The sequence below is a fragment of the Herpailurus yagouaroundi genome, unplaced genomic scaffold (genome assembly GCF_014898765.1).
Source record: "Herpailurus yagouaroundi ecotype Mexico unplaced genomic scaffold, PumYag 160, whole genome shotgun sequence".
NCBI lineage: Eukaryota > Metazoa > Chordata > Mammalia > Carnivora > Felidae > Herpailurus > Herpailurus yagouaroundi.
The window spans coordinates 19,473,983-19,501,653 of NW_024412401.1; the positions used below are offsets into that span (position 1 = coordinate 19,473,983).

Consider the following 27,671-nt stretch of genomic DNA (forward strand, 5'->3'; position numbering starts at 1 on the left):
CTCAACTCCTCCCACATTCCCATCATCCAATCTAGACCTGCCAAATCTACATCTTAAATAGTCTCACAGTTGGCTCCTACCTTTCCATCCTTTTTCTCATCACCTGTCTGGACAATGGCAACTGGTCTTTGTACCTTCAGGCAAGGCCAAAATCAAAACTATTCTCCACATTTAAAAATATTTTTTTTTTAATATTTATTCATTTATGAAAGACAGAAAGCACAAGCAGGGTGGGGGCAGAGAGAGAGGGAGACACAGAATCTGAAGCAGGCTCCAGGCTCTGATCTGTCAGCACAGAGCCCGATGCAGGGCTCAAACTCATAAGCTGTGAGATCATAACCTGAGCCGAAGTCAGACGCTCTACTGACTGAGCCACCCAGGCGCCCCTATTCTCCACACTTTAATATGTCATCTTGACAAAAATGGCAATCCTCCCATATCAGTTAAAAATTTCCATTGGTGGGCACCTGGGTGGCTCAGTCAGTTAAGCGTCCGACTTCGGTTCAAGTCATGATCTCAAAGTTCGTGAGTTCGAGACCCACATCAGGCTCTATGCTGACAGCTTAGAGCCTGGAGCCTGCTTTGAATTCTGCGTTTCCCTCTCTCTCTGTCTGTCCTCCACTCACGCTCTGTCTCTCTCTCAAAAATAAACAAACATTAAAAAAAAAGAAAAGAAAAAAATATCTATTCATTCCTCTTTATCTAAATCTAAACTCCTTATCACAGCATCAAGGCTCCTCAATCTGGCCCCAACCTCTCTCTCTAGCTTTACAACCTGCCATGGACCTCATGCTCTAGAAATAATGGCTTATTACTTATTATTCACCCAAAATCTTCAATGAAATATAATTATTTTGTTTCATGCTTGTGCTGTTCACAAAGCCACAACTACTTCCCCCTCTTTTCTATATGTGGCCAGCACGTACTTATCTTTCACGATTCAGTTCAGTATGCCCTCTCTGAATATTCCCTAAATATCCAGGCTGGATAAGTTTTTCTCTTGCAGGTTTCCCAGATACCCCTCTACCCACAACACTAATTTAAAATCTTTGTCTCTCTCCCCCCCAATTACAATGCCCTCCCAATTCAAAGAGTAGGAGATTTATCTTATTTAGTTCTGTAATCCTACCCCAACAGTGCAAAGCTATATAGTAAGCACTTGTAGAAGACACCTTTCAGGAAGTGTGACCAACAATGTTTAGGGGACCACATATCCCTGCATTCAGAGTGGGGCCCTATTAAGGTGCGTCTGATGTAAGTCCAGATCTCCAGATCAGAGAATTGTCCAGAGGTGGCCTCCTGGCTCAGGGAGAACCAATCCAGAGGCTAGATTGGACTGATCAGATTCTCTCAGGAATGTGAAACTGGTTTGGAGGCATTAGACCAGACTGTCTGGGTGACCAATTTCTACCAAAGCCAGTCCCAGAGAGAAAGGAACAGAAGAGAGACAGCACGGACATCCTTAATTCCTAACAGCTTTCCAATTCTTAGTTCTGTTTCCTTCTGAGATCTAGAGATACTTCCTACTCTTGGGGTTTGCATATTAGCCCTTCCAATAAACATCAGCGGGGGGAGTGCCTGGGTGGCTCAGTTGGCTAAGTGTCTGACTTCGACTCAGGTTATGATTTCACAGTTTGTGAGTTCGAGCCCGACGTTGGGCTCTCTGCTGTCAGTGTGCAGAGCCAGAGAGCCTGCTTCGGATCTTCTGTCCCCGTCTCTCTGTCCTTCCCCTGTTCTCTCTCTCTCAAAAATAAATAAAACATTTAAGAAAAATTAAAAACAACAACAACAACAACAACCATGAGTGGGTTTCTTACTCTTTTAGAGCAAATGATCTCTAACCAACACAGTCCCTCTCAAATGTTTAATGAAGCAAAATTAACTGCCCACTTATACCTCTGTGTTTTTGTTTTGTGGGACAATGCATCCATAACATGCTACCTTTGAGACCAATGATTCCCTAATTGATTATCACAATAACCTGGGGAGTTTTCTTTTTTAGAAACACTATAAAAGAAAAACAATTCCCAGGCCCTACCCTAAAATGCCTCCAATTTCCAACTCTGGGGCCTGTAAAACTGACTTCTTTTCAAGGATCTCCAGGTGAATCTAATGATTGCCCAGGTTTAATAATCACTGATCTAGATGCTTGCTATTCAAAGGAGCTTGTTGGAACCCAAGAATCTCAAGCCCTGCCCTACACATATTTAATAAGAATCTGGAGTTTCCCAAGATCTCTAGGTATACTGATGCTTGAGAAGCACTGATGTAGAGAATCTGTTCTGTATACTAAGAGTAATGAATTTGATAAGATACAAGAGTAAACTGACCTGCAATCTGGAAAGATCCAAGTTTCTCTTATGGAATCTGAGGGCAGGCTAAAGATGATTTTAGCCACTGTGTCAGCCCATTCTTTTATCCGTGTGTGTGTGTGGCCATTCCTGTCTTAATACAGAGGTCCATTTCTGCCATCCAGAAAAGATGTGGAGAAAAGGTTTCAACTATTCATGTCCAAGAAAGTCTTAAGTCCAATGACTCCAGTTTTGAGAAATCTAGATTTGAATTTCAAATTTGTTACCTATTAGCTGTGTGATCTTAGGCAAGTCACTTAACCTTTCTATATTTTGTTTCTCATCTATAAAAATAGAATAAGATCTACCTCTAGGGTTGCTAAAAGATCTAATAAAACATAAAGCATCCAGCACAGGGCTTGGCACATAATTGGTGCTTAACAAGTAACAATTAATAGTGATATACTATTCTAAAAAATATACACTATTTTTTTTAATGTTTATTTATTTTTGAGAGAGAGAATATGAGCCGGGGAGGAGCAGAGAAGATCTGAAACAGGCTCCGTGCTGACAGCAGAGAGCCCAATGTGGGGCTTGAACTCGTGAACTGTGAGATCATGGCCTGAGCTGAAGTCAGACACTTAACCAACTAAGTCACCCAGGTGCCCTAGCAATACACTATTCTAATGTTTGTTTAGTTCTGTATGGTGTAGTTTCATCTACACTTGATGAAAAACATCTGATACAGGGGAAATGAAAAAGTTAATAGCTAAGTCTCTACAGGACCCAGGAAACCAGGAGTTTACCCCCAACCTCACTCTTGCAGAGGAATGACAAAGCACCATGTGAAGGACAGAAACTTTTTGCTTTTTCAAAGGAAGGGAAAGGGATGTGAGTGAGCTGCCACAGAGTATTTCCCCAAGCTCTCTGACAAGGGGCCAAGGCTTCATGCAGTTCCTGTAACAAATCCCAGAATGGGGCTACTCCACATTAACCTACTGGGATCCCTGCCAGGAACTAGCAGCATGGCAAGGTAAGTTTGAATCTAAATGGCTCCCTGCAGCTTACATTCTAGAACAGAGGGGAAAAAAATGAAAGCAAAGGACTTACAATCAGGAAGCTTATAAAATTAGAGAGTATATCTCTGAATGCATGTATAATACACGTAGATACACACAAATGTGCATACATAGAAAGATGAAGGTAGCTTAATAAAATGAAGGGGCTCACAAAATTTCTAAAATTTCGAAGTGTTTTACCTGGAGCCTAATGGATAAAGGAAAACAAATCCACATAGATTACACAGATATCAAGATAAATTATACTCAGTCAGACAGAAAAAGCCAACTGGGCAGCCTAAGTCTGCTGAAAGTTGGGTAAATGGAAGACAACCAAAATCAAAGAATCCATTCCTATTCCAAACCAAGAAAATGAGTAGGAGCAAAGGAGAGAGCCAAGACCAAGAAGATCAACAGAAAATGGTCAGACAATATGTATCAAAAATTTCAACACACGTAAAGCCTATAATTTCAATTTTAAGAACTTATGCTAAGGAAATAATGATTGGTGAATAGTTTTAACTAAAATGTATTAATTTTGGGACACCGGGCTGGCTCAGTTGGTGGAACATGTAACTCTTGATCTTGGGGTTGAGAGTTCAAGCCCTATACGGGGTATAGAAATTACTTAAAAAATAAAATCTTTTTTTTTTAAGTATTTTTTTTTTAATTCATTTATTTTGAGAGAGAAAGAAAGAGCATGTGTGCAAATGCAAGCAGGGGCGGGGCGGAAAGAGGAGAGAGAGAGAGAGAGAGAGAGAGAATCCCAGTCAGGCTCTGCACTGTCAGTGCGGAGTCCAACACAGCACTCAAACCCACAAACCACAAGATCGTGACCTGAACCGAAACTAAGAGTCGGATGATCAACAGAGCCACCCAGGTGCTCCTAAAATAAAATCTTTTAAAAATAAATAAATAAAATAAATTTTTAAATAGTGAGACACCACAGGGGATTGGGTATAGCCACACAGTGGACTATTATACAGCTTTTAAGAATGGGCCTGGCTCAGTCAGTAGAGTATGTGATTACTGACCTTGGGTTCATGAGTTCAAGCCCCTTGCTGGGGGTAGAGTTTACTTAAAAAAAAGAAAAAAAAAGACAGAGTAGAGAATATTTATTAACATGGAAAGCTGTTCATGCTATGGTATAAAATAAATAAGCTTAAAAAAAAAATCTTATTTTTAAGTAATCTCTATACCCAATGTGGGGCTCAAACTTACAACCCTGAGATGAAGGTGCATGCTCTACTGAGTGGCCCAGCCAGGCACCTAAATGAATAAGCTTTTAAAAACATAATTCCTGGGGCACCTGAGTGGCTCAGTTGGCTCAGACTCTTTTTTTTTTTTTTAATTTTTTTTTTTAACCTTTATTGATTTTTGAGACAGAGAGAGAGAAAGAGAGCATGAATGGGGGAGGTTCAGAGAGAGATGGAGACACAATCTGAAACAGGCTCCAGGCTCTGAGCTGTCAGCACAGAGCTCAACGTGGGGCTCGAATTCACGGACTGTGAGATCATGACCTGAGCCTAAGTCAGACGCTCAACCGACTGAGCCACCCAGGCGCCCCTAAGCTCAGACTCTTGATATCGGCTCAGATGATGATCCTGGGATTGAGCCCCATGATCCTTGGGATTTGTTCTCTTCTTTTCTCTCAAAATAAATAAAAACATGGGGCACCTGGGTGGCTCGTTGATTAAACGTCAGAATTCGCCTCAGGTCATGATCTCACAGTTTGTGGGTTTGAGCCCCATGTCGGGCTCTGTGCTGACAGCTCAGAGCCTGGAGCCTGCTTTAGATTCTGGGTCTCCCTCTCTCTGCCCTTCCCCACTCACACTCTGTCTGTCTCTGGCTCTCAAAAATAAATAAAACATTAACATAAATAAACAAACAAATAAATAAAAACGTAGTCCCAGTTACCTTAATTTTTTTCTCAACGAACACATATGACTTGCACAATATAAGAAAAGGATCAAGATAATGAGTTGTATTTAAGACTCCAACGATGACCAGGAAAATCAGGCATTCTGTCTAGCCCACCTGTAAAAGCCAGTTCCCTGCCCACCTGCATCCTGCTGCACAGGAGGTTGGGGATACAGCTGAGCTCAATATGCTGCTTGAACAATATCAAGACTCCATAGCTACAAATATTTCAGACTGTTCAGGACCTAGAAGAGTTGTGACACCAGAAAGCCCAGGTCATTGTTTTAATTCCAAGTATATTAAAGGAGAGATCGTGTGGTTATTTAAAGTAAAAGGACTGGGGAGGCTGGGTGGCTCAGTCGGTTAAGCTTTTGATCCTTGGTTTCAGCTCAGGTCATGATCTCATGGTATGTGAGTACGAGCCCCACAATGGGCTTGACACTAACAGTGTGGGCCTGCTTGGAATTCTCTCTCTCTGCTCTTCTCCTACTCGTGCTCTCTCCCAAAATAAGTAAAAGTTATAAATAAATAAATAAATAAATAAATAAATAAATAAATACATACATACATACATACATACATACAAAAATAATGCATCCTAAATTTATAAAACATAGAAAAGCAGGTATTAGGAAATAAAAACCACCACAATCCTATCACTCACTCTCTGTATCTTCTTTCAGGCCCTTTACTACACACTCAGTCACATGCCTGCGTATATTTCTTCATTTGTAAAATGTGATGTCACATATTATTTTATATAGTTTTATTTAATACAGCAGTAACAGCTTTCCAAATTAGTTGATATAGTTCTACATATTTCTTAATGCCTATAAGGTAGTTCACCATATGTGTATACTAGCACATTATTATTTCCTATTATTATTTTTTAAAGATTTAAGTAATCATGCTCTTCCAACTGAGCTAGCAGGCACCCTGCATCTCCTATTATTAAACATTTATGCTGTGTTCAAATTTTCAGTAGTATAAAACACTGCAATGAACATCCTTGTATCTAAATCCAGGCTCCTATGCTATGCCAAGACCTCTTACTCTCTGAATTGTGACTATAAACTGTTCCTTCAAAAGGTGGCTATGGGCTGACTTGCTAAAATTAGCAATGATACTTCCTATGGGATCCTGAATTCTGGTATTTTCCCACTAGAATCATGATTTTTGTGGAAGGAGGACATACTAGGATTTATAATTATCCTAGAATTAAGTGACATAATTCTTTGCAAATTTTATATCTAACAAGTTCAATAAACTGATTTTTTTAAAGAGTCATTTATTGGAAGTGTATTCTTTTTAAATTTTTTTTATGGATTTATTTTTAAGTAATCTCTACACCTAATGCGGGGCTCAAACTCACAACCCTGAAATCAACTCTATTCTCAGCTTTTTCTTCCCCTACAGCATTTCTAATTAGTTATAAAACCATCTATTCAGAATTAACAGGGAGCCTTATCTCTAAACTACTGGAAAGTAGAGAGATTATAGTTACATATTAATTACTTATCTGGTATATTAAAAAATTATAAGCTTTCAATAATAACAGTGTTAAAACAATGATATGATTGCAAAATCCTATTTCTCTCACTTTTACTTTCTAAGCATTATAGTACCAAGTCTTAAGGACAATATGGTTGTGTATTTGCCCACTCAGAAGGAAGATTTCTCTCTAGATGTTATTTTGAGTTCGAAAAAAATCCTTATGTGACTCAGAAAGGAAACTCCTTTTGCTATATATCCTACCACTGTATTTTATTTCCTCTCCCCAGAAAAGATATATAATACATAACTATGCTGAATTTTTGTCAGTAAACAAGACAAGCAATGAACAAGGCCACTTCCACCATTGTTTTAGACTAAGAAAAAAGAAGATTCATCTAGCTGAAGTAACATTTAAAAAAATAAGTTTAGGGGCGCCTGGGTGGCGCAGTCCGTTAAGCGTCCGACTTCAGCCAGGTCACGATCTCGCGGTCCGTGAGTTCGAGCCCCGCGTCGGGCTCTGGGCTGGTGGCTCGGAGCCTGGAGCCTGTTTCCGATTCTGTGTCTCCCTCTCTCTCTGCCCCTCCCCCGTTCATGCTCTGTCTCTCTCTGTCCCAAAAATAAATAAAAACGTTGAAAAAATAAAAATAAAAATAAAATAAGTTTATTAACAATATTTTATCAACAATAACGAAGTAAAAAAAATGCAAAAAAGATCACTCAGAATCCTCTCTTTTTATTTTTATCAAGTAATCTCTATGCCAACATGGGGCTCAAGCTCATGACACAGAGATCAAGAGTTGCACACTCCACCAACTGAGCCAGCCAGGTGCCCCCTCTCTTTTCAAATCTGTTTTTTCATTTGTCAATGCATAATTGTGTACAGCTATAATAAACACAGATAGAATTCTGTATCTCATTACATTTAACATATCAAATGCTTTGCATGTTATTAGTCTTCATAATTATGTTAATTTCTGCATAATATCATGCAGATGTGATTTACCATAAATTATTCAAGTATTCTCTTTTTGTTAATATTTAGATAAAATAGCTTGCAATGATTATATCATTAAAAAAGACTTCTCTTCCTATGGATAAATTCCCTAGTCTGAAAATATTAGGTCAAAGGGTATGATATTTTTAGGCTCTTCATTCAATAATTAATATGTACCAGACTTTTGAAATATAATGCCAAATTGCTGTCAAAAAAGGGTTTCAGTGGCAATGTATATATGTACCTGTTTCACCACATCCTTATCAGAACTAGGTATTAATTTGTACACAGAAAAATATTTTGCTTTTATCTGTATTCCTTCTATAATGAAATTAAATATAATTTCCTAATTGTACTTCCTTACATAAATTATTATATAAATATAATAAAGACAATAGGGATTATTTATTTATCTATTTATTTTTAGATGATACTTTCTTTCAAGATTTTATTTTCAAGTAATCTCTACACCCAACATGGGCTCGAACCCACAACCCTGAGATCAAGAGTGGCATGCTCCACTGACTGAGCCAGCCAGGTGGCCCTAGATGAATTACTGTAAAATGTCTAAGCTACTTGGAATGTAACTACCATACAGAAAGAAGCCATTTACAGGGTACAGAAATGCTATTTACCTTAAGCACACCCAAACCTGGCCAAAAATAAACCTAAAGTCTAGGACCAACAAATCACTACTGCCACTTCTTCTTCACTGCCACCATTAATTACATCAACAATTTACTAAACACATGTTTTAGGCACTGTGCTGAATAACATTTTATTTAATTCTGTTCCTGACCCTGCTAGGCAGGTACTACTTTCTCCATTTATTTTAAAGGTGAGAGAAGAAAGGCTTAAGAGAAGGTATTTGAGCTTGTCCATAGGCACAAAGTTAATAAGAAACAGAGCCCACACTCAACCCACAAATCTTTGAATCTAAATATGCAATACAAAATGACATCATCAAATTTGTTGGTATAAATGTGGATATTCTGGCTCAGTCAAAAGAGCTGGAGACTCTTGATCTTGGGGTTGAGTTTGAGCCCCAAGTTGGGTATAGAGATTACTTAAAAATAAAATCTTAAAAAAAAAAAACCCAAAAAACAAACAAATGTGGATATTCTGACATATGTTTACATATTAATCTGCTAGAAAAGAGACCAAAAACTTGGAAACTAATGTCCTAAGCTAAGATCTGAGTTGAAAAAATAATGGGCAAATATCTTGCTTTATTTGTAATTGAGATCAGGAACAGGCAAATCAGAAAAATAATAATTGAAAAAGAAAAGAAAAATAACCATTTGTCAAGGGCTTCTTCAAAGTGCAGAAATAACATCTAATTATACCCTACTGGCGCTGAACAGATACTAACCAACATGCCTACAAGGACATTCTTCCAGATCCATCAACTATAATGTCCCACTTATGCCCTGAACATAGTTTAGAATATACAGGGAGGATTCAAACAACTGATCTAGATTTAATAAGGTAGCAAAAAAATTATTGCTACATAGCATAAAGTCTAATCCAGTGATTCATGTAACAATTGCCTGAGAGCTTGTCTAAAATGCCAATTCCTCAGGTACCTGGCTGGCTCAGTTGGTAGAGCATATGACTCTTGATCTCGGGGTTATGAGTTCAAGCCCCATGCTGGGTATAGAGATTACTTAAAAAAAAAAAAAAAAAAAAAAAAAAAGGGGGGCACCTGGTTGGCTCAGTCGGAAGAGTATGCAACTCTTGAATTCGGGGTCATGAGTTTGAGCCTCACACTGAGTGTGGAGAGTACTGAGAAAAAATAAATGAACTTGAAAATAAATAAATAGATGTAAATAAATTAAAAAAAAATACTAATAAAATGTCAATTCCTAGGTTTCATTGAGGGAAATCCTGAATCCATACTGGAGCAGGGACAAGGAAACTGCATTTTTAGCACACACCTCAAGTGACTGTGATGCAGCTGGTTTCTGGGTCATGCCTGAGAAACAAAGGCCTAAGTATCAGAAATCAAATATGCATCAATTTAAAACAAGTAAACTGGGGGCGCCTGGGTGGCTCAGTCAGTTAAGGGTCTGACTTCAGCTCAGGTCATGATCTCACAGTCCGTGAGTTCGAGCCCTGCCTCAAGCTCTGTGCTGACAGCTCAGAGCCTGGAGCCTGCTTTGGATTCTGTGTCTCCCTCTCTCTCTGCCCCGCCCCACTCATGCTCTGTCTCTCTCTGTCTCAAAAATAAATAAAAACATTAAAAAAGAATTTTAAAACAAGTAAACTGACAAAGGAAGTCATGCTTAGCTCATGGAACTTTTTTATTCCTTTGATGATATGACAGCCGTTCAAGTGATTGGCCTTGGGGGTGGGGAGGACAAGCTTTGGAAGGGTTCAAGGAAAGTAGGAACCAACTGAAATAACTACACTGTCCTATTATTATTATTATTTTAGTTTATTTATTTATTTTGCGAGAGGAGAGAGAGAGAATCTCAAGCAGGCTCTGCCCTACCAGCGCAGAGTCCGATATGGGTCTTAAACTCACAAACCGTGAAATCATGACCCAAGCCAAAGTTGGATGCTTAACCAACTAAGCCACCTGGGCACCTCTAGACTGTTTTATTATTAACTTTCCTCTGGTAGCTGGCCTATCAGGCACCTCCCAGCAAACCTCTGCTCTCAGCAACTCAGGTTTCCTCATCCTCCAAGGCTATAGAGCTATAGGAACAGGCTCTAAATATATCAGGGATCATACTGCATGTGACTCAATTGTCTAGATGAGAAAGGTGATTAACAAGATTATTCATTATTAAAGGCTAGCATGAGGGGCGTTGGGGTGGCTCAGTCAGTTGAACAACTGACTTTGGCTCAGGTCATGATCTCGCAGTTGAGTTCGAGCCCCGTGTCTGGCTCTGTGCCAAAAGCTCAGAGCCTGGATCTTGGTTCAGATTCTGTGTCTCCCTCTCTCTCTGACCCTCCTCCACTGGCACTCTGTTTCTCTCCCTCAAAAATAAATAAATGTTTAGAAAAAGAAAAAAAAAAAAGGCTAGCATGAACCAAAGGAAAAAAAAATTATTCAAGGGAGATTCAGTTAGCCAACCCTCCAGTGAATGTGTCACAGTCTCTTTCCCCATAGTTTCTGCCCTGCATCAGCCAAATGGGTTTATTAGGGACCCTCAACATTTCTTGTACTTTCTTGATTTGGCTACAGAACACACACCTCTGCTTCCTCCCCATTAGTTGAAGCCCCTTCCTCCTTTGGGAAATCCTCCCTGAACACCCTGTAAATTACTTCCTCTTTGGAGCACTGGGGGTGCAGGGTAGAGAGGGTTGGGAGCACTGCTGGAATATACAGAGTAGAAACCAGGAATGTGAAATATTCTGTAAAAATGAGATAAAGTCTCAGACAACAAAGAAACCACCAAAAACACCATCAACATTCTTGTTGAGGAAAACTGCCCTAAAATTCTTGAACCCCTCCACAGGACTGCTGGTCGGGTCCTAACATTCTTGACCATTAATTTTCTCACAAACAGAAGGTGATCCACAGTCTGCAGTGCACTACACAAAACAGGATTCCTGAGTCCCACACCTATGTTAATCCAAGAAAGGCCTTCCCAGACATGAAGACAAGTCAGAAAAGGGCAGGAAAAAAACAACTCTAGCACCTTCACATGTAAGGGGCATAAACATATTTCTACTGTTCCTCTTCCTAAAGCCTCCTAACATCAATTAACTCTATATGAAACCTTAGAATTTGAGGCATTTCCACAAGGATTTCCCATGTAGAAACACTTCCACACATGTGCCCCAGCAGATGAACTTGCCAACATAACAATTCTATCATTTCCACATCTAAAGTCTTCCTCTAGGGGCGCCTGGGTGGCTCAGTGGGTTAAGCGTCTGACTTCAGCTCAGGTCATGATCTTGGGGTTCATGAGTTCGAGCCCCGTGTCAGGCTCTGTGCTGACAGGTCAGAGGCTGGAGCTGCCTCAGATTCTCTGTCTCTGTCTCTCTCTCTCTGCCCCTCCCTGTTCATGTTCTGCCTCTCTCTGTCAAAAAACAAATAATAAAACATAAATAATAAAATCTTCCTCTAAGAGTCAAATATTCTGAAAATAACATAAAGACTAATTCTGGAATAAATCTGAACATTTCTTACTAGGCAGAGAATAACCATGTCATTTTAAAAATGGCTAATTTAGGGGCGCCTGGGTGGCGCAGTCGGTTGAGCGTCCCGACTTCAGCCAGGTCACGATCTCGCGGTCCGTGAGTTCGAGCCCCGCGTCGGGCTCTGGGCTGATGGCTCAGAGCCTGGAGCCTGGGCTGATGGCTCAGAGCCTGGAGCCTGTTTCCGATTCTGTGTCTCCCTCTCTCTCTGCCCGTCCCCCGTTCATGCTCTGTCTCTCTCTGTCCCAAAAATAAATAAACGTTGGAAAAAAAAAAATTAAAAAAAAAAAAATGGCTAATTTACAGATTACTATCCTATGAAACAAAACTGGAGGATACAGATGAGAATGCTGTACACCTGGTTGGGCCCAAGAAATTCTGCAAGCATTTATAAGTACCTTCTAGGGGTAACTGGCTGGCTCATTCAGTTGTAGGTTTGAGCCCCATGTTGGGTGTAAAAATTACTTTAAAATAAAATCTTTAAAAAAGTAAAAAATTAAGATAAAAGTATCTTCTAAAAGGGTATAATCCTTTTGGGGAAATACAATAGTAAAATGAAGGAGCATGAATTAAAGATCTGGTCAAAGCAAAACTCCCACACTTCACCATATTTTGTTTTCCTGTGTCTCAAATTGGATCTCATATTCTGCATTTATTTCAGGAATCTGCATATGTAAACTCAGTGAAAACATTACAGCTATTTTCTCAACCCTGGTGCTTACCAGTCCTCCCCATCCCCAAAATTAGGCTCCTCAAAGTTCTTCTTCCTCCCATCTGACAGCAAATCGCAGCCTAAACTCATTTTGTCTGCTTCATTATGATCCACCAAGTCGATCTGGGAAGTCAGCAGTATACCCTTGACCATTACTTTGGGAAATGGTGAGAAAAAGAAAGTAGCCCTGATACGTAGGGAGTGAGCTTGGTACTATCAGCTAGGCCTTGGTGTCTGGGTGAAAGTAATTTCACAGGAAATTTTCCTGTGAAAGTTCCATTTCCTTAAGCCTTCCCACAAATCAGTCTTCTAAGTCCCTTCTAACACCCTCTTACTGAGAGGCTCCTTGGTTCCCTTTGGTGTAGGTTCTCTGTAACTGCAATAAGCAATTTTATCTACTATGCTAAGTCCCTGATAGTCTTAAATACCTCAAACTCTGCATACATTATCACTCTATTACTATCCTCCTCTTCAAACCATCCCCTCTCAAAATACCCCCTTTTCTTCTTTTAAAAAAAATTTTTATTTAAGTAATCTCTGCACCCAATGTGGGGCTTGAACTCACGACCCCAAGATCAAGATTTGCATGCTCTTCTGACTGAGCCAACCAGGTGCTCCAAAATATCCCCCTTCTTGAATTTTTTTGGTACTCTCCTAGTTCTCCTCTGACCTCCCTGGTCTCCTTGTAGCAGTTCCTGCTCCATAAATGTAGACATTCTCCAAGGTTCTATCTTTAGCCACCCTTTCAATATCAGTGGCTCTTACCCATTTTTGGCTCATAGTACTCCCTTTGAAAATCTCATGAAAACTATGGCCTTGTCTTCACACCACCTTCCCCACATCATGCCCAGAAAATACACATATAATGAAATTTTCGCAATTTTCGGCAAGGTTTATGGAAGTTAAGAGTGCCGTTTTGGGGCACCTGGGTGGCTCAGTCGGTTAAGCATCCGACTCTTAATTTTTGGCTCAGGTCATGATTTCCCAGTGGTGAGATCAAGGCCCCCTCATTCAGCAGCCCCAACTCCTGAGCATGGGGCCTACTTGGGATTCTCTCTCCTTCTCTGCCCCTCCCGTTTGCATGCACACTCTCTTTCTCAAAATAAACAGGAGCGCCTGGGTGGCGCAGTCGGTTAAGCGTCCGACTTCAGCCAGGTCACGATCTCGCGGTCCGTGAGTTCGAGCCCCGCGTCAGGCTCTGGGCTGATGGCTCAGAGCTTGGAGCGTGTTTCCGATTCTGTGTCTCCCTCTCTCTCTGCCCCTCCCCCGTTCATGCTCTGTCTCTCTCTGTCCCAAAAATAAATAAACGTTGAAAAAATTAAAAAAAATAAATAAATAAACAGACATTAAAAAAAAAAAGTGTCTTCTTTACCCTCTCTCCCATGGTAGTATGCAAATTTTTTTTAAGTTTATTTATTTTGAGAGACAGAGTGGGCGAGTGTAGAAGGGGGAGAGGGAGGGAGGAAGGAGGGGAAGGAGAGAGAATCCCAAGTAGGTTCTGCACCATCAGCACGGAGCCTGATGTGGGGCTTGAACCCACAAACTGTGAGATGATGACCTGAAGTCAGACACTTAACCAACTGAGCCACCCAGGCGCCCCAGTAGTGCATGAATTTCAATAATCCCTTATATATATAGATGACTATTCCCCAAATCACTAACTTTAATCTTTACCCCTCTTTTATTACTTTTTTAAGGTTTTGGTTTTTTTTTAAATGTTTATTTATTTTTGAGAGAGAGAGTACGGGAAGGGGCAGAGAGAGAAAGGCAGACAAAGAATCTGAAGCAGGCTCTGCACTGACAGAAGTGCCTGATGTGGGACTCGAACTCATGAACCATGAAATCATGACCTGAGCCAAAGTCAGTCATATAACCAAATGAGCCACCCAGGTACTCCCCTTTACCCCTCTTTTAAATTTCAGCTAAGTGAAAATATAAAACTAAACTCATTTTTTCTTCAAATCTGTTCAGTACTTCTCCTGCCATCCTTCTAGTTACCCAGGTTCAAGACATCAGTATCAATTTTGACTTAATCCTCTGGATTATATCTGAGCATGTCACCATCTACAGATGGTACCATTAAGATCTTTTATTTTTTAAAGTAGGTTCTATGCCCAAACGTGGGGCTCAAATTCACAACCCCAAGATCAAGATTGGCAACTCAGAGCCTGGAGCCTATTTCAGATTCCGCTTTTCTCTCTGTCTTTCCCCAGCTCACGCTCTCTCTCTCTCTCAAAAATAAACAAACATAGGGGCGCCTGGGTGGCTCAGTCAGTTAAGCGGCCGACTTCGGCTCAGGTCATGATCTCACGGTCCATGAGTTCGAGCCCTGAGTCAGGCTCTGTGCTGACAGCTCAGAGCCTGGAGCCTGTTTCAGATTCTGTGTCTCCTTCTCTCTCTGACCCTCCCACATTCATGCTCTGTCTCTCTCTGTGTCAAAAATAAATAAACATTAAAAAAAAATTTTTTTTTTAAATAAACAAACATTAAAAAACAATTAATAAATCCTGGCTCCGCTGATCAAGCCACCCATTCGCCCTCTTTTAAAAAAAAAAAAATTTTTTTTAACGTTTATTCATTTTTGAGAGACAGAGAGAGACAGAGCATGAGCGGGGAAGGGGCAGAGAGAGAGGGAGACACAGAATCTGAAGCAGGCTCCAGGCTCTGAGCTGTCAGCACAGAGCCCGACGCGAGGCTCGAACTCATGAACTGCGAGATCATGACCCGAGCTGAAGTCGGACGCTCAACCGACTGAGCCACCCAGGCGCCCCTCACCCTCTTAAGATGTATTCTATCTGTCTCCTTCTCACTCTCTCCCTGCCACTGTCCTGCTTTTGGCCCTCATTACCTCTCATTTATAGTATAGCACTAGCATCCTGTAACCACTTTCCCTTAAAGTAGTACTCCAACCATGTCACTCCCTGTTTCGAATCCTTGGGTCTTGTCTCTCCACTCCCCAACAAATAAAATCTTAACTTGACACTTCATGGCTTCCATAATTTGATCCTAATGAACCTTTCCAACCTTAATCTCATAATTCTCTTTCAGACACCTAAAGCTCTTGTCACACCAGACTCTGGATAATCTTCACAAATGGTTAACACTCTTCCCCATAAAAATCCAGATTTCCAGTTTCTCCTTAAAAGGAAAAATTAACAATAGGTTCAAATTCCTGCATGGCAGGGGGCCTGGGTGGCTCAGTTAAGTGTCTGGCTCAGGTCATGCTCTCATAGTTCGGTTCGGGAGTTTGAGCCATTCGGGAGTTTGAGCTGTGCATCAGGTTCTCTGCTATCAACACAGAGCCCACTTTGGATCCTGGGTCTCCCTCTCCCTCTGCCCCTCCCCTGCTTGCACCGTCTCTCTCAAAAATAAACAACATCAAAAAAAAAAAAAAATTCTTGGGGCACCTGAGTGGCTCAGTTAGTTAAGCTTCTGACTTTGGCTCAGGTCATGATCTCACGGTTCATGGGTTCGAGCCCCACGTCAGGCTCTGTGTTGGCAGCTCAGAGCCTGGAGCCTGCTTCAGATTCTGCCTCTCTCTCTGTCCTTCCCCAGCTCATGCTCTCTCTCTCTCAAAAATAAACAAACATTAAAAAACAATTAAAAAATCCTGGGTGGCTGAGTTGGTTGGGAGTCTCTTAGTTTGGCTTGGTCATGATCTCACAGTTCCTGGGTTTGAGCCCCATGTTGGGCTCTGTGCTGGTAGCACGGAGCCTGCTTGGGATTCTCTTTCCCTCTCTATTTGCTCCTCCCCCACTTGTATTGTTTCTGTCTCTCTCAAAATAAATAAACTTAAAGAAAAAAAAAATTCCTGCATGGCAAAAACTGGCTAGAGCCAAGAACGCCTTCTCTGGCTCTCTGCAGTCCCTGCTACTTCTTACTGTCTTGTGCCTCATAAGCTTCTCTAAATTAGCTTTTGTGTCTGGCTCTGTACACAATTTGACTTTGTAATCCTAAACCAGGAAAATATACCTACCCATCCTGATTTCCAGACCCATGTTCCAATTAAGGTTATACTACCCCTTTTTCTCTACGTAAAGAAAAAACAAGACCAGGGGTGCCTGGGTGGCTGAGCCGGTTAAACGTCTGTCTCTTGCTTTCAGCTCAGGTCATGATCTCGAGGTTTCGAGATTAGAGCTCCACATTGGGTTCTGCGCTGACAGCATGGAGCCTGCTTGGGATTCTCTCCCCCCCCGCCCCCCAACTTGCTCTGTCTCTGTCTCTCTCAAAATAAATAAATAAATAAATAAAAAGAAAGAAAGAAAAGAAAAGAAAAAATATGACCATACTGGGGCACCTGGGTGGCTCAGTTGGTTGAACACCTGAGTCTTGATTTCTTCTCAGGTCATGATCTTGCAGTTTGTGAATCTGAGCTCCACATTGGGCTCTGAGCTGACCGCATGGGCCCTGCTTGGGATTCTCTCTCTTTCTGCCCCTCCCACAAGTATGTGCACTCTCTTTCTCTCCCTCGAGATAAATAAGTAAACTTAAAAATATATATGACCATACTAATGTTATTAATGATTAAGACATACGTTGACCATTCTTGTAGTTATGCTTAATAGGCCCAGAGAATTCTGAGGGTTAAGTGACTGCCCCTAGTTTGAGTGTTAGCCCATAGCATAGCAGAATTCCCACCTCAGGAATCAAGCTACAGAAAGACATAGAATATATCTGATGTTTTTTTCCATAATGGATGACCTAATGCCTCAGCAGAAGTTTCAATACTATTGCCCGAAGCTAGTTAACTGGGAAATGATAGGGCTTTTTAGCATTTGTGTATATTCAGTTAAATGCTAATGATACCAACAGTACCCAAGACAAAAACAGCTTCTAACCAGCAGACACATTAATTAATAGGTTATTTTAGGATATGAATGGTTGTGGTATACTTTTCCTACTTGATACATTTAAATTGCAAAATTTCAATACACCAAAACTTACTATTGAGAATCCAACACAAACTCTTCTTCCCCCGAATCTTGGCATATTTTCCAAAGATTGTTTAATTTTCCTTTCTTTCAAACTGAGTGGAGTCCCAATGAATGCAAACAGCATTGGAAAAAGCTTTGCATTCATTATCACCACAAATATATATACATATTTTTTAGAGATAGGTGTACTCACAAGTGGGGTGGGGGAGGGGGGTAGGGAAAAACAGAGAGAGAGAGAGACAGAGAGAGAGAGAGAGACACAGAGAGAGAGAGAGAGAGAGAGAGAGAGAGAGAGAGAGAGAGAGAATCCCAAGCAGGTTCCATGTCCATCATGGAGCCTGATGCACGGCTGGATCCCACAACCCCAGGATCACAACCTAAGAAGAAACCAAGAGTTGGGTGCTCACCCACTGAGCCACACAGCTGCCCGGACCAGTACTATTTTTGCATAAGGAAGATATTGCTAACAAGTGTTTCCCAAGATGTGCACAGCCACATTCTCAGCACTGTATATCACCACTCCCATTTTATAGATGGGAAAACAAAGGCACACAAGAGAATCATTTGCCAAATGTCACAAAATTAAGAGCAGTGTTTCTGGTTCCCTGCTTTGGTTCTGGAAGCTAAACAAATAACAACATAAACTATATAAAGAAAATAGGCCCTCATTTAAATACCTTAGGTTATGAGGACACAGGAAGTCAGGAAGAGGTAGGTATTAAGAGTAGATTAGGGGCTCCTGGGTGGCTCAGTTAAACTTGTGACTTCAGCTCAGGTCGTGATCTCATGGTTTGTGACTTTGAGCCCCGCATCAGGCTCTCTGCTGACAGCTCAGAGCCTGGAGCTTGCTTCAGATTCTGTGTCTCCCTTTCACGGCTCTCTTCCCCTCCCCCGCTCACACTATTGTGTGTGTCTCTCTCAAAAATAAAAATTAAAAAAAAAAAGTAAATTATTACTTTACATTATTCAAACCTTCAAAATAGAGGCAATAAATTCAAGAAAAAGACTATTATTAACTTAGTTCAGAATTCAGCAACATTTGCCAGGCAAAACAGTATGATGATGTACATGGAGAGCAGAATGAATTCCTCCAAATGGGGAAACTCTTTTTCTACTCCAAGTCACAATGACAGTGCTCTTAAACCATGAGTGGTGGCATGAGAAACTAGGAAAAGGAAGTTTTGTCTTTCCACAACTACTTAGGTTTTTTTTTTTTTAAGTTTATTTATTTTGAGAGAGAAAGCACGTGCCTGTGTGCACAAGTGGGGGTGGGGGGAGAGGGGTGGAGAGAGAGACTCCCAAGCAGGTTTCATGATGTCAACCCAGAACCTAACCTGGGGCTCGATCCCATGAATGCTGAGATCATGACCTGAGCTGAGATCAACAGTATGATGCTTATGTGACACTGAGCTACCCAGGTGCCCCACCACTACTTAGTTTTGAAAGGCTTCTGTATGACAAGCAGCAACGCTCAACAGAAGAGGAAATGTCAGTTTGGCCCCAACCTCCAAGATATTATTTCCTTCCTTAAAACTCTTGTTTAAATCTTTGCCTATGTCCTTTATAAACAAACACTTCTGGTACTTAACACTTTCTTGATCTAGAAGGATATTCTCTCTTTCAATCAATCTGTGCTTCTGCCTAAGGAAAATTTACCCAGCCATTATGACATTACTTGTCTAATCACTCAGGGTGAGGTGAAAACAGAGAGAGCAGCTGGGCCTACATCCCATCTTTTCTCATGCTTCCTTTGGAATCATTTCCCACCTCCAGGCCCTGCCTCTTACCATTCCTCTGAAATCATGCTATTTGTGTCCTTCTGTTCCAATCATATTGTAATATCCAATCATGGATTGACCTATTTTACCTATGCCTGTAATTGTGCTTATTATATAGATTACTGACATATTTTTCCTTTCATTCACTTATAACTATTTTCTAAGTCATTCTGTGTAAGAACACTTTCCTACTTATATAATAATTTTTCTCTCTTTTGAATCCTTTTCAGGAGGCTACTTTACAAAGAGCAAACATTTATATCCTGAAATATACCACCAAACACACATTCTCTGCCCTTTCTTAAAAGAAATACATCTTTAGATTCTACTCCCTAAAAAGTAATGCTCGCTTTATCTTGAGCCAAGTGCTAGTTAATTTTTTTTTAATATTATTTATTTTTGAGAGAGAGAGAGAACGTGTGTTGAGTGAGTGCATAAGCAGGGTAGAGGCAGAGAAAGGGGAACAGAGAATCCAAAGCAGGCTTCTCGCTAACACCAGAGAGCTCGATGTGGGGCTCAAACCCACAAACCATGAGATCATGACTTGAGCCCAAGTTGGACACTTAACCGACTGAGCCACCCACACATCCTTAAATATTTTTATATATGCCTTTAGTCTAGCAGGTAAGACCTAAGTTTCCACTATTATGTATCCCAAATGATGCCCTCTCTGAGCATCATTCTTTCCTAAATCTTTCCTCTGCATTCTCTGACTTAAAAAGCAACACAAAAACATGAGGCCAAAAAAAGCAGTGGAACAACTGTACATATGGCAAGAGGCCTAAAGAAACAGGCTCCTCTGAAGATTTATCAGGAAAGAAATGATGAAGTGGCAAAAGGGACAGAAAGAGAAGCGGAAGTTATCAACAGATAGGAGAGAATGGAAAGCAGAGTAAGGCAATATCCTCCCAAAAGAAACTGATGAGGAAAGTGAGCAGTGAGAGGTTCTAGAGCAGGACATAGGGTAAGGTTCACTTACCCCAGACACTTACCGTGTTGCATTTGGTGCCACACACCACTTGCCTATGATTCAGCCACTGAGATGCAAACACTTTATTAAGGGTTCCAAGATGAAACTCTCTCTCCCTCAGGAGACTGGGAAGTTGCTGTGCTGCATAGCCATGCAACACTCGAGAATAGTTGGTTTCATTCTGAAGCCTGACTTCTCGGTTCTTCAGGTAGTACACTAAGGATCTCTTCACCGGGGGGAGTCTTTTCCTTTTGTGAAGTGAGTGATCCCAGCCAAACTGTGTAAAGCAACATTAGAAATTAGGGCTTTGGCTACCTTGGTTCAGAAGGAGGGATCCTCCTGTATCAGAGAAATCACCAAGAACTCATCCTGCAGGATTCACATACAACAGAATAGGTAACTCAATACAGAAAAGTCCAATTTAATTCTTCCAACATTGAAAAGATACTGCTCATAGTCAAACCTATGAGAAACAAGGGCTGAAAGACAAGGGAATGGAAGCAGAAAAGAGGTCAAAAGGTTTACTAGGCCTTTTAGGAGTGAAGGATTCAAATCCCCTAAAGCTATACTTGACAGGGAAGGGAATGAGGGGCCACATAATTACTATACCGACCTGGGCTGCATCTCTACCCAGTCCCCTTCTCTCTCTCAGTCTGTACTCCCCGCGGAGCATGGAGAGTGCAACTAGGGCCAGACTGGGGTCCTACACCTTCCAGGGATGCACTATCAAAGACTTCCTCCCTGTCCCGCGCTCCAGGCGGTTGAAGAATTCGAAAAATCAAATACTAACGGGGTAGGAGGCACGGGAAATCAGAGTCCGAATACGCGTCCAACAAGGTCTTCTCCTTCAAAGAGGGAGGTATAGGAATGATACCTGAGAAGTGCTGTTTTTTACAACGGTCCAGGAGCCAAAAACCCCATGTTGGGGCTTGAGGTAGCCGGAGGGAGAATCTTTCCCATATAAAGGTCGCAATCATCTCCCCCCCCCCCCCCCGGAGGTGGACTTCACTCTCCCTCCGCGTACCTTCTGGGAGGTTTTGTTCCTGATTCCACTCGACGTCGGTTTCCCTTCCTCCAAAGCCAAGATTCTAGTTTCCCCTCAAGCCCCACTCCCGGCTGTAGGCCTTGTGAGGAGTATACCCTGTTTCCAAGTTTCCCTTCAGTGTCTCATCTCTCTGTCCTTTCTGCTCTCCTATGAATTCCTGGGGACCCAGCCCTTACCGTACTGGCTGGGCCACGCTCTTGCCCCACCTCTGATTACAAACCTTGGTCCCGGGTTCCGGTTCCCTTATCTCAGGACTCTATCCCCCTCTGGGCGCTTCGGCGATATAACCCGAGTCCTGGCCTCTCAGCCCTCACCTGCGGGCACTGAGCGTCGCTCCCAGCTCCTGGCGAGGCAGGCGCTTTCCGCTTCCTGCTAACTGCTTTCCGGGCCATAGTGGGCAGCGCCGCAGCGGCCCCGCAGCCACATGGGGCGGGGGTAGCGAGGGTTAGCAAGACGGCGGGTCATATACTGGGCCCCGGGGCCACGCACTTTAAAGCGCCTGGCCCGGAAAATGGCCCGGACCCAGGGAGGCAGGCAGAAGGGAAAGGAGGGAGGGAGGACCGGGGCCGGGAAAGGGAAAGGGAAAGGGAAGGGGTTAGGGAAGGAAGGAACGAGAAGCTTTCAGACGTACAAGTCTGAAAGGACGGCGAGCGGCTGGAACCAAAACACCCCCTCCCCTTAGCCCTCGCTCCGTCACCCTTGCGCAGCCGCACTTCGCTGCACGTCGCCACGGAGACGCCGCCTGGCCTTCAGGGGTGGGGTTTAGGGTCTGCAAGTGGTAAATTCGCGGCTGTCGTTTTGCTGCCGCCCGCGCATTTCCAACGGTCGTCAGAGTGCCGCTGGAAGTGGAAGACCAGGGGTCAAAGCAATCTGCGTTCTGGCCGCTGACCTTGGACCCCCGCCTACTCATCCGCAGGCACCCGGAAGTGAAGACAACTAACCCGCCTCGGAGAAGGAATCCCTCCCAGCACACGCCTTTCCTGGGCAGCCACCACTGGTTATCTCCTTTTGAGCGCCGCACTTTCCCCGAACCTATCACAAACGGAGCTCCAGCACCAAGGGCTGGACTCTGTGCGAGGAGGCAGGACCTCCTTCCCCCACCCTCGTAAGGTGGAGTCCGGCCGGCGTGCCCAGACTTTCCTTCTTTAGAGTACCTGCCCTGCCCGGCGCAGCCACCCCAAGCCGCTCCCTGGTCCTCTGCCCGCCTTCCCACCCCTGGGGAGTCCTAAGGCTCCGTTCTCCTCTCAGTCTCCTGATTCCCTGCTGTCCACCTCTCCCGACTCTCCTGCCCAAGCTGCAACAGCTCCTCAGTCACCTTTCCCTCAGCTACGACCTCGCCTCCCTTTAGACTCCCACGACCTGCGGGCCACAGGGTCTTTGTGCTTTATGAAATAGGCCTCACGCCTTAATTTATGTTTCTTATGTCTCCTAAATTGAGGACAGGAACAGGGGACTGCCATTGCCTGCCTCTCCCTCTGGGCCCTGGTTGCATCTCAATGAGGGCATATTGGGTGAAATTCTGAACTACAGAGTATAGTGGCCGTTTTGCTTGTCAGTTAGAGAAGGGGGCTTCTTCAGGATCACCCTTGCCTCCATTTTCAGAAGATGCTGTAGGAATTTGAGTGCTGGTTCCGCTTTTCCTCAGGTAAAGAAACCCTTTGAGGAAGCAGGATACTCTTGCTTGGGGTTGACTGGCTTCGGGCTGTAGTGCCCAGTTACCTGCTGGTCGCTTCAGGCTTCATACCTCCAGGGAGCTCTGTTGACCCATCTAAGGTTCTGCCTACAAGATTTAGATTTGTTTTCCAATCCGAAACAGACCAGATTGAGACAGAGTCCTCTGCCATCCCAAGTGGGCACTGCCACTAATCTCTAGTGCCACCTTGGGAAAGGCAGCCCCATCTTACTTGGTCAGGCCTATCCCTTCAGAGACATGAACAGGGTGAATGGGTCAGAAGTGGTTCAGCTTTCTTTTTGAGCCTCTTGCTGCAGTTCTGTCTTGCCTCACAATGCCCTTGGTGACCCAGGAGCCCACTGGGCAAGAGTCTGGAATTCCTTTGAGAATCTAGGCTCATGCTGGGCTGCACTTGGTTCCTGGTATCCTCTGCCCATGTCAAAGGCTGTAGGCTCATCCTCAGAGTTGGTGCACTTCATTTTGACAACCCAGGAACTATCGCCAAATGTACCTCCCAGCAGAGCTCACAATTTCTGTGGAATAAAGATTCACCTTGAAGTTTAAAAGTCCACAGTTGCTTTTAAAAGACTGACGACAACGGGGCATGTGGGTGGCTTGCTGCTGTCACCACAGAGCCTGTTTCAGATCCTCTGTCCCCCTCTCCCTCTGCCCCTCCCCTGCTTGTGCTGTCTCTCCCAAAATAAATAAATTTAAAAAATAAAGACTGATGATACCAATGATTGGTGAGGTAGAATAACTGGAACTCTCATACATTGCTAGTGGGCACATAAATTGGTACAATTTGGAAAAAATCTATGGTAGTACCTACTATGGCTAAGTATGTGTACCTTATGATCCAGAACTACTTCTGGTTATATCAACAGAAATGAGTGTTTACGTCCACCAAAAGGCATGAGAGTACTCAGTTTTATTCATAACAGCCATAAATGGAAAATAGTTCAAATATCAATCGATGAAAATAGTTCAAATGCCAATTGATAGATAAATTGGGGGTTCCTGTGACCTCCTAATCAGGGTTCATAATTTGTTATAATACCTCATGGAACTCAGGAAAATAAATATATTGCCAGCTTATTATAAAGGGTATTATAAAAGAAACAAATGAAGGGCTAAATGAAGATGGACAGGGAGTGAGGTCTGCAAGAGTCCTGAACACAGGAGCTTCTGTCCCTGTGGAGCTTGGGGTACACTACCCTCATGGTATGTGGATATATTCACCAACTTGGAGGCTAATCCAAACCCCATAGTTAGGGTTTATATGGAGGTTCCATTATGAAGGGATGATTGATTAAATCATTAACCTTGATTCAATCCACATTTCTCCTCCCCTTCTCAGAGGTTAGGGGATGAGGCTGAAAGTTCCATACTCATAATTACATGCTTGGTTCCTCTGGCAACCAACCCCCATCCTGAAGCTATCTAAGGAATCATCTTGAGTCACCCCATTAATATGAACTCAGGTATGGTTGAGAGGGACTTATTAAAAATGACAAATGATGTGCTTCTACCATTATGACTTAGAAAATTACAAGAGTTGTAGGAGCTCTTGTGCCAGGAATCAGGACAAAGACCAAATACATATTATATTACAATCTCATATAATAGGAGTCAGAGTAGTCATTACTCTTGGTGGTTACTAACTGTGAAGAGAACCCAGGGAGGTTTCTGGTGTGCAAGAAATTTATATAAGTATATAAACATATATGTCTTTTTAAGATTTTATTTTTGAGTAATCTCTACACCCAATGTGGGGCTTGAACCTATAACCCCAAGATTAAGAGTCGCATGCTCCACCCACTGAGCCAGCCAGGTGCTCTGGAAACTTCTATTTCTTGATCTTGGTGATGATTATAACAGTGTACACATATGTAAAATTTCAACAAGGTGTACATTCAAGATTTATGCAGTTTAGAGGTGCCTGGGTGGCTCAGTTGGTTAAGTGACCAACTTCGGCTCAGGTCATGATCTCACAGTCTGTGGGTTCAAACCCTGTGTCAACCTCCGGGCTGACAGCTCAGAGCCTGGAGCTGCTTTGTATTCGGTACCTCCCCCTCTCTTTGCCCCTTCCCCACTCATGCTTGCTCTCTCTTGCTCACTCTCTCTCAAAAATGAGTAAACATTAAAAAAAAAAATTATGCAGTTTATATTAAGTATACCTCAATATAAAGATATAAGTGCTCAAAATTTTTTCACCTGGTTTCTTCCCTTGTACTTTTTAAGACAATCAGGCTAGGAAGAAGGAAAATTTAAAAACTACAATCTGGGGGTCGCCTGATTTTGGCTCAGGTCATGAGGTTGCAGTTTCATGGGTTCAAGCCTGCTGTCAGGCTCTTCGCTGACAGCACAGAGCCTGATTGGAATTCTCCCTCTCTCTGCTCCTGCCCCACTCATGCTCTGTCTCTCTCAAAATAAATAAACTCACACACACACACACACACACACACACACACACACACACACACTATCTGGGGCTCCTGGATGACTCAGTTGGTTAAGTGTCCAACTTTTGGGGCACCTGGCTGGCTCAGCTGGTGGAGCGTTTGACTCTTGTTTTGGCTCGGGTCATGATCTCACGGTTGGTGGGTTTGAGCCCTGCATCGGGCTTTGTGCTGACAGTGTGGAGCCTGCTTAGGATATTCTCTCTCTCTCTCTCTCTCTCTCTGCCCCTTCCCCACTTGTATGTACACGCACAGTCTCTCTCAAATAAGTAAAAATTTAAGAAATAAAATAAAAAAAAATACAAGCCACAACCCTAGACTGAAATTAATCTGAGAGGATATTGAATTCATCTCTCCGCTCTACAAACAAAACAAAAAAATGTTCTCCAGACATATGAAAGCCTGGGAATCATCTTTGTCTCTCCCAATTCTTGTAACCTCTCCTCAAACACCCTCACACATTTATTCCATCACCAAGTCCTATTTATTTTGCCTTCTAAATATTTTGAGTCAACGGGGCGCCTGGGTGGCGCAGTCGGTTAAGCGTCCGACTTCAGCCAGGTCACGATCTCGCGGTCCGTGAGTTCGAGCCCCGCGTCAGGCTCTGGGCTGATGGCTCAGAGCCTGGAGCCTGTTTCCGATTCTGTGTCTCCCTCTCTCTCTGCCCCTCCCCCGTTCATGCTCTGTCTCTCTCTGTCCCAAAAATAAATAAACGTTGAAAAAAAAAAAAAACTAAATATTTTGAGTCAATTCACATCTCCCACTACCCTAGTCCAAGTCTGTCATGTATTTTTTTAAATCACATTTATTGGGGCACCTGGGTGGCTCAGTCAGTTAAACATCTGACTCTTGATTTCTGCTCAGGTCATGATCTCATGGTCATGAGATTGAGACCAGAGTGTGAGATCAAGCCCCGGGCTGGGCTCCATGCTGAGTGCGGTGCCTGCTTAAGATTCTCTCTTTCCCGGGGCACCTGGGTGGCTCAGTTGGTTAAGCATCCAACTTTGGCCCAGGTCATGATCTCCCAGTTTGTGAGTTCAGGCCCCTTGTTGGGCTCTGTGCTGACAATTCAGAGCCTGGAGCCTGCTTCAGATTCTGTGTCTCCCTCTCTCTCTCTCTGCCCCTTCTCTGCTCATGCTCTCTTTCTCTCTCTCAAAAATAGAAACATTAAAAAAAAAAAAAGATTCTCTCTCTCTCTCTCCCTCTCTCCTTCTGGCCCTCCCCTGCTGCGCTGTCTCTCTCTCAAAAAAAAATTAAATCACATTTATTAACATCACCACTCATTAATTAATGTACTCATTAATTTTTAAAATAATTTAACTTTTTAATTTTTAAAAAAATATTTTGAGAGAGAGAGACTGCACATGCATGAGTTGGGGAGGGGAGGGGGAAGGGAAGGGCGGAGGGAGCATGAGATTATAAGCTGTGAGATCATGATCTGAGCTGAAATCAATTGTCTGATGCTTAACCAACTGAGCCACCCAGGCATCCCTATTTATTTTTTTAAAGTAAGCTCTATGCCCATTGCAGGGCTTGAACTCACAACCCCAAGATCAAGAGTCACATGCACATTGGGGTGCCCGGCTGGCTCAATCTGTGGAGCATATGATTATTGATCTCAGGGTTCAAGCCCCAGGTTGGATGTAGAGATTATTTAAAAACAAAATCTTTTTTGGTGTGTCTTGGTGTCTCAGTCAGTTGAGTGTCCAACTTCAGCTCAGGGCATGATCTCGCAGATCATGAATTTGAGCCGTATCAGGCTCTGTGCTGACAGCTCAGAGCCTGTAGCCTGCTTCAGAGTCTGTCTCCCTCTCTCTCTGCCCCTCCCCCAGTCATGCTCTCTTTAAAATATAAACATTAAACATTTTTTAAATAAAAATTTTTAAAAATAAATTTTATTTTACTTTTAAAGTTTATTTATTTTGGAAGAGACAGAGACAGTATAAACAGAGGAGAGGCAGAGAGGGCAAATCCCAAGCAGACTCCACAGTGTCAGCACAGAGCCTGATGTGGGGCTCGAACTCACAAACCATGAGATCATGACCTGAGCTGAAACCAAGAGTCAAACACTTAACCGACTGAGCCACCAAGGCACCCCCTCAAAAAAATCATAAAACAAAAAACAAGTCACGTGCACAACTGACTGAGCCAGCCAGCTGCCCCATCACCTACTGATTGCACCATTTGTGAAG

General features: G+C 42.7%; 1 protein-coding gene across 2 annotated transcripts in view; it reads right to left on the minus strand.

Annotated features, from left to right (window-relative positions):
* DCAF12 (DDB1 and CUL4 associated factor 12) overlaps positions 1-22,275 on the minus strand; it is a 39,486-nt gene extending 17,211 nt beyond the window's left edge. Inside the window, exons 1-2 of one of the 2 annotated variants that reach the window (XM_040481485.1) lie at positions 21,663-22,275; positions 20,326-20,580 (exon numbers count right to left, since the gene is read on the minus strand). In XM_040481485.1, coding sequence (XP_040337419.1) covers positions 20,326-20,580; positions 21,663-21,740 — 333 coding nt within the window. In that variant the 5' untranslated portion in view covers positions 21,741-22,275. Of the gene's footprint in view, positions 1-20,325; positions 20,581-20,916; positions 21,237-21,662 lie in introns of those variants that run through there. The other variant, XM_040481486.1, reaches the window with a different exon arrangement.
* Positions 22,276-27,671: the final 5,396 nt, after the last annotated feature.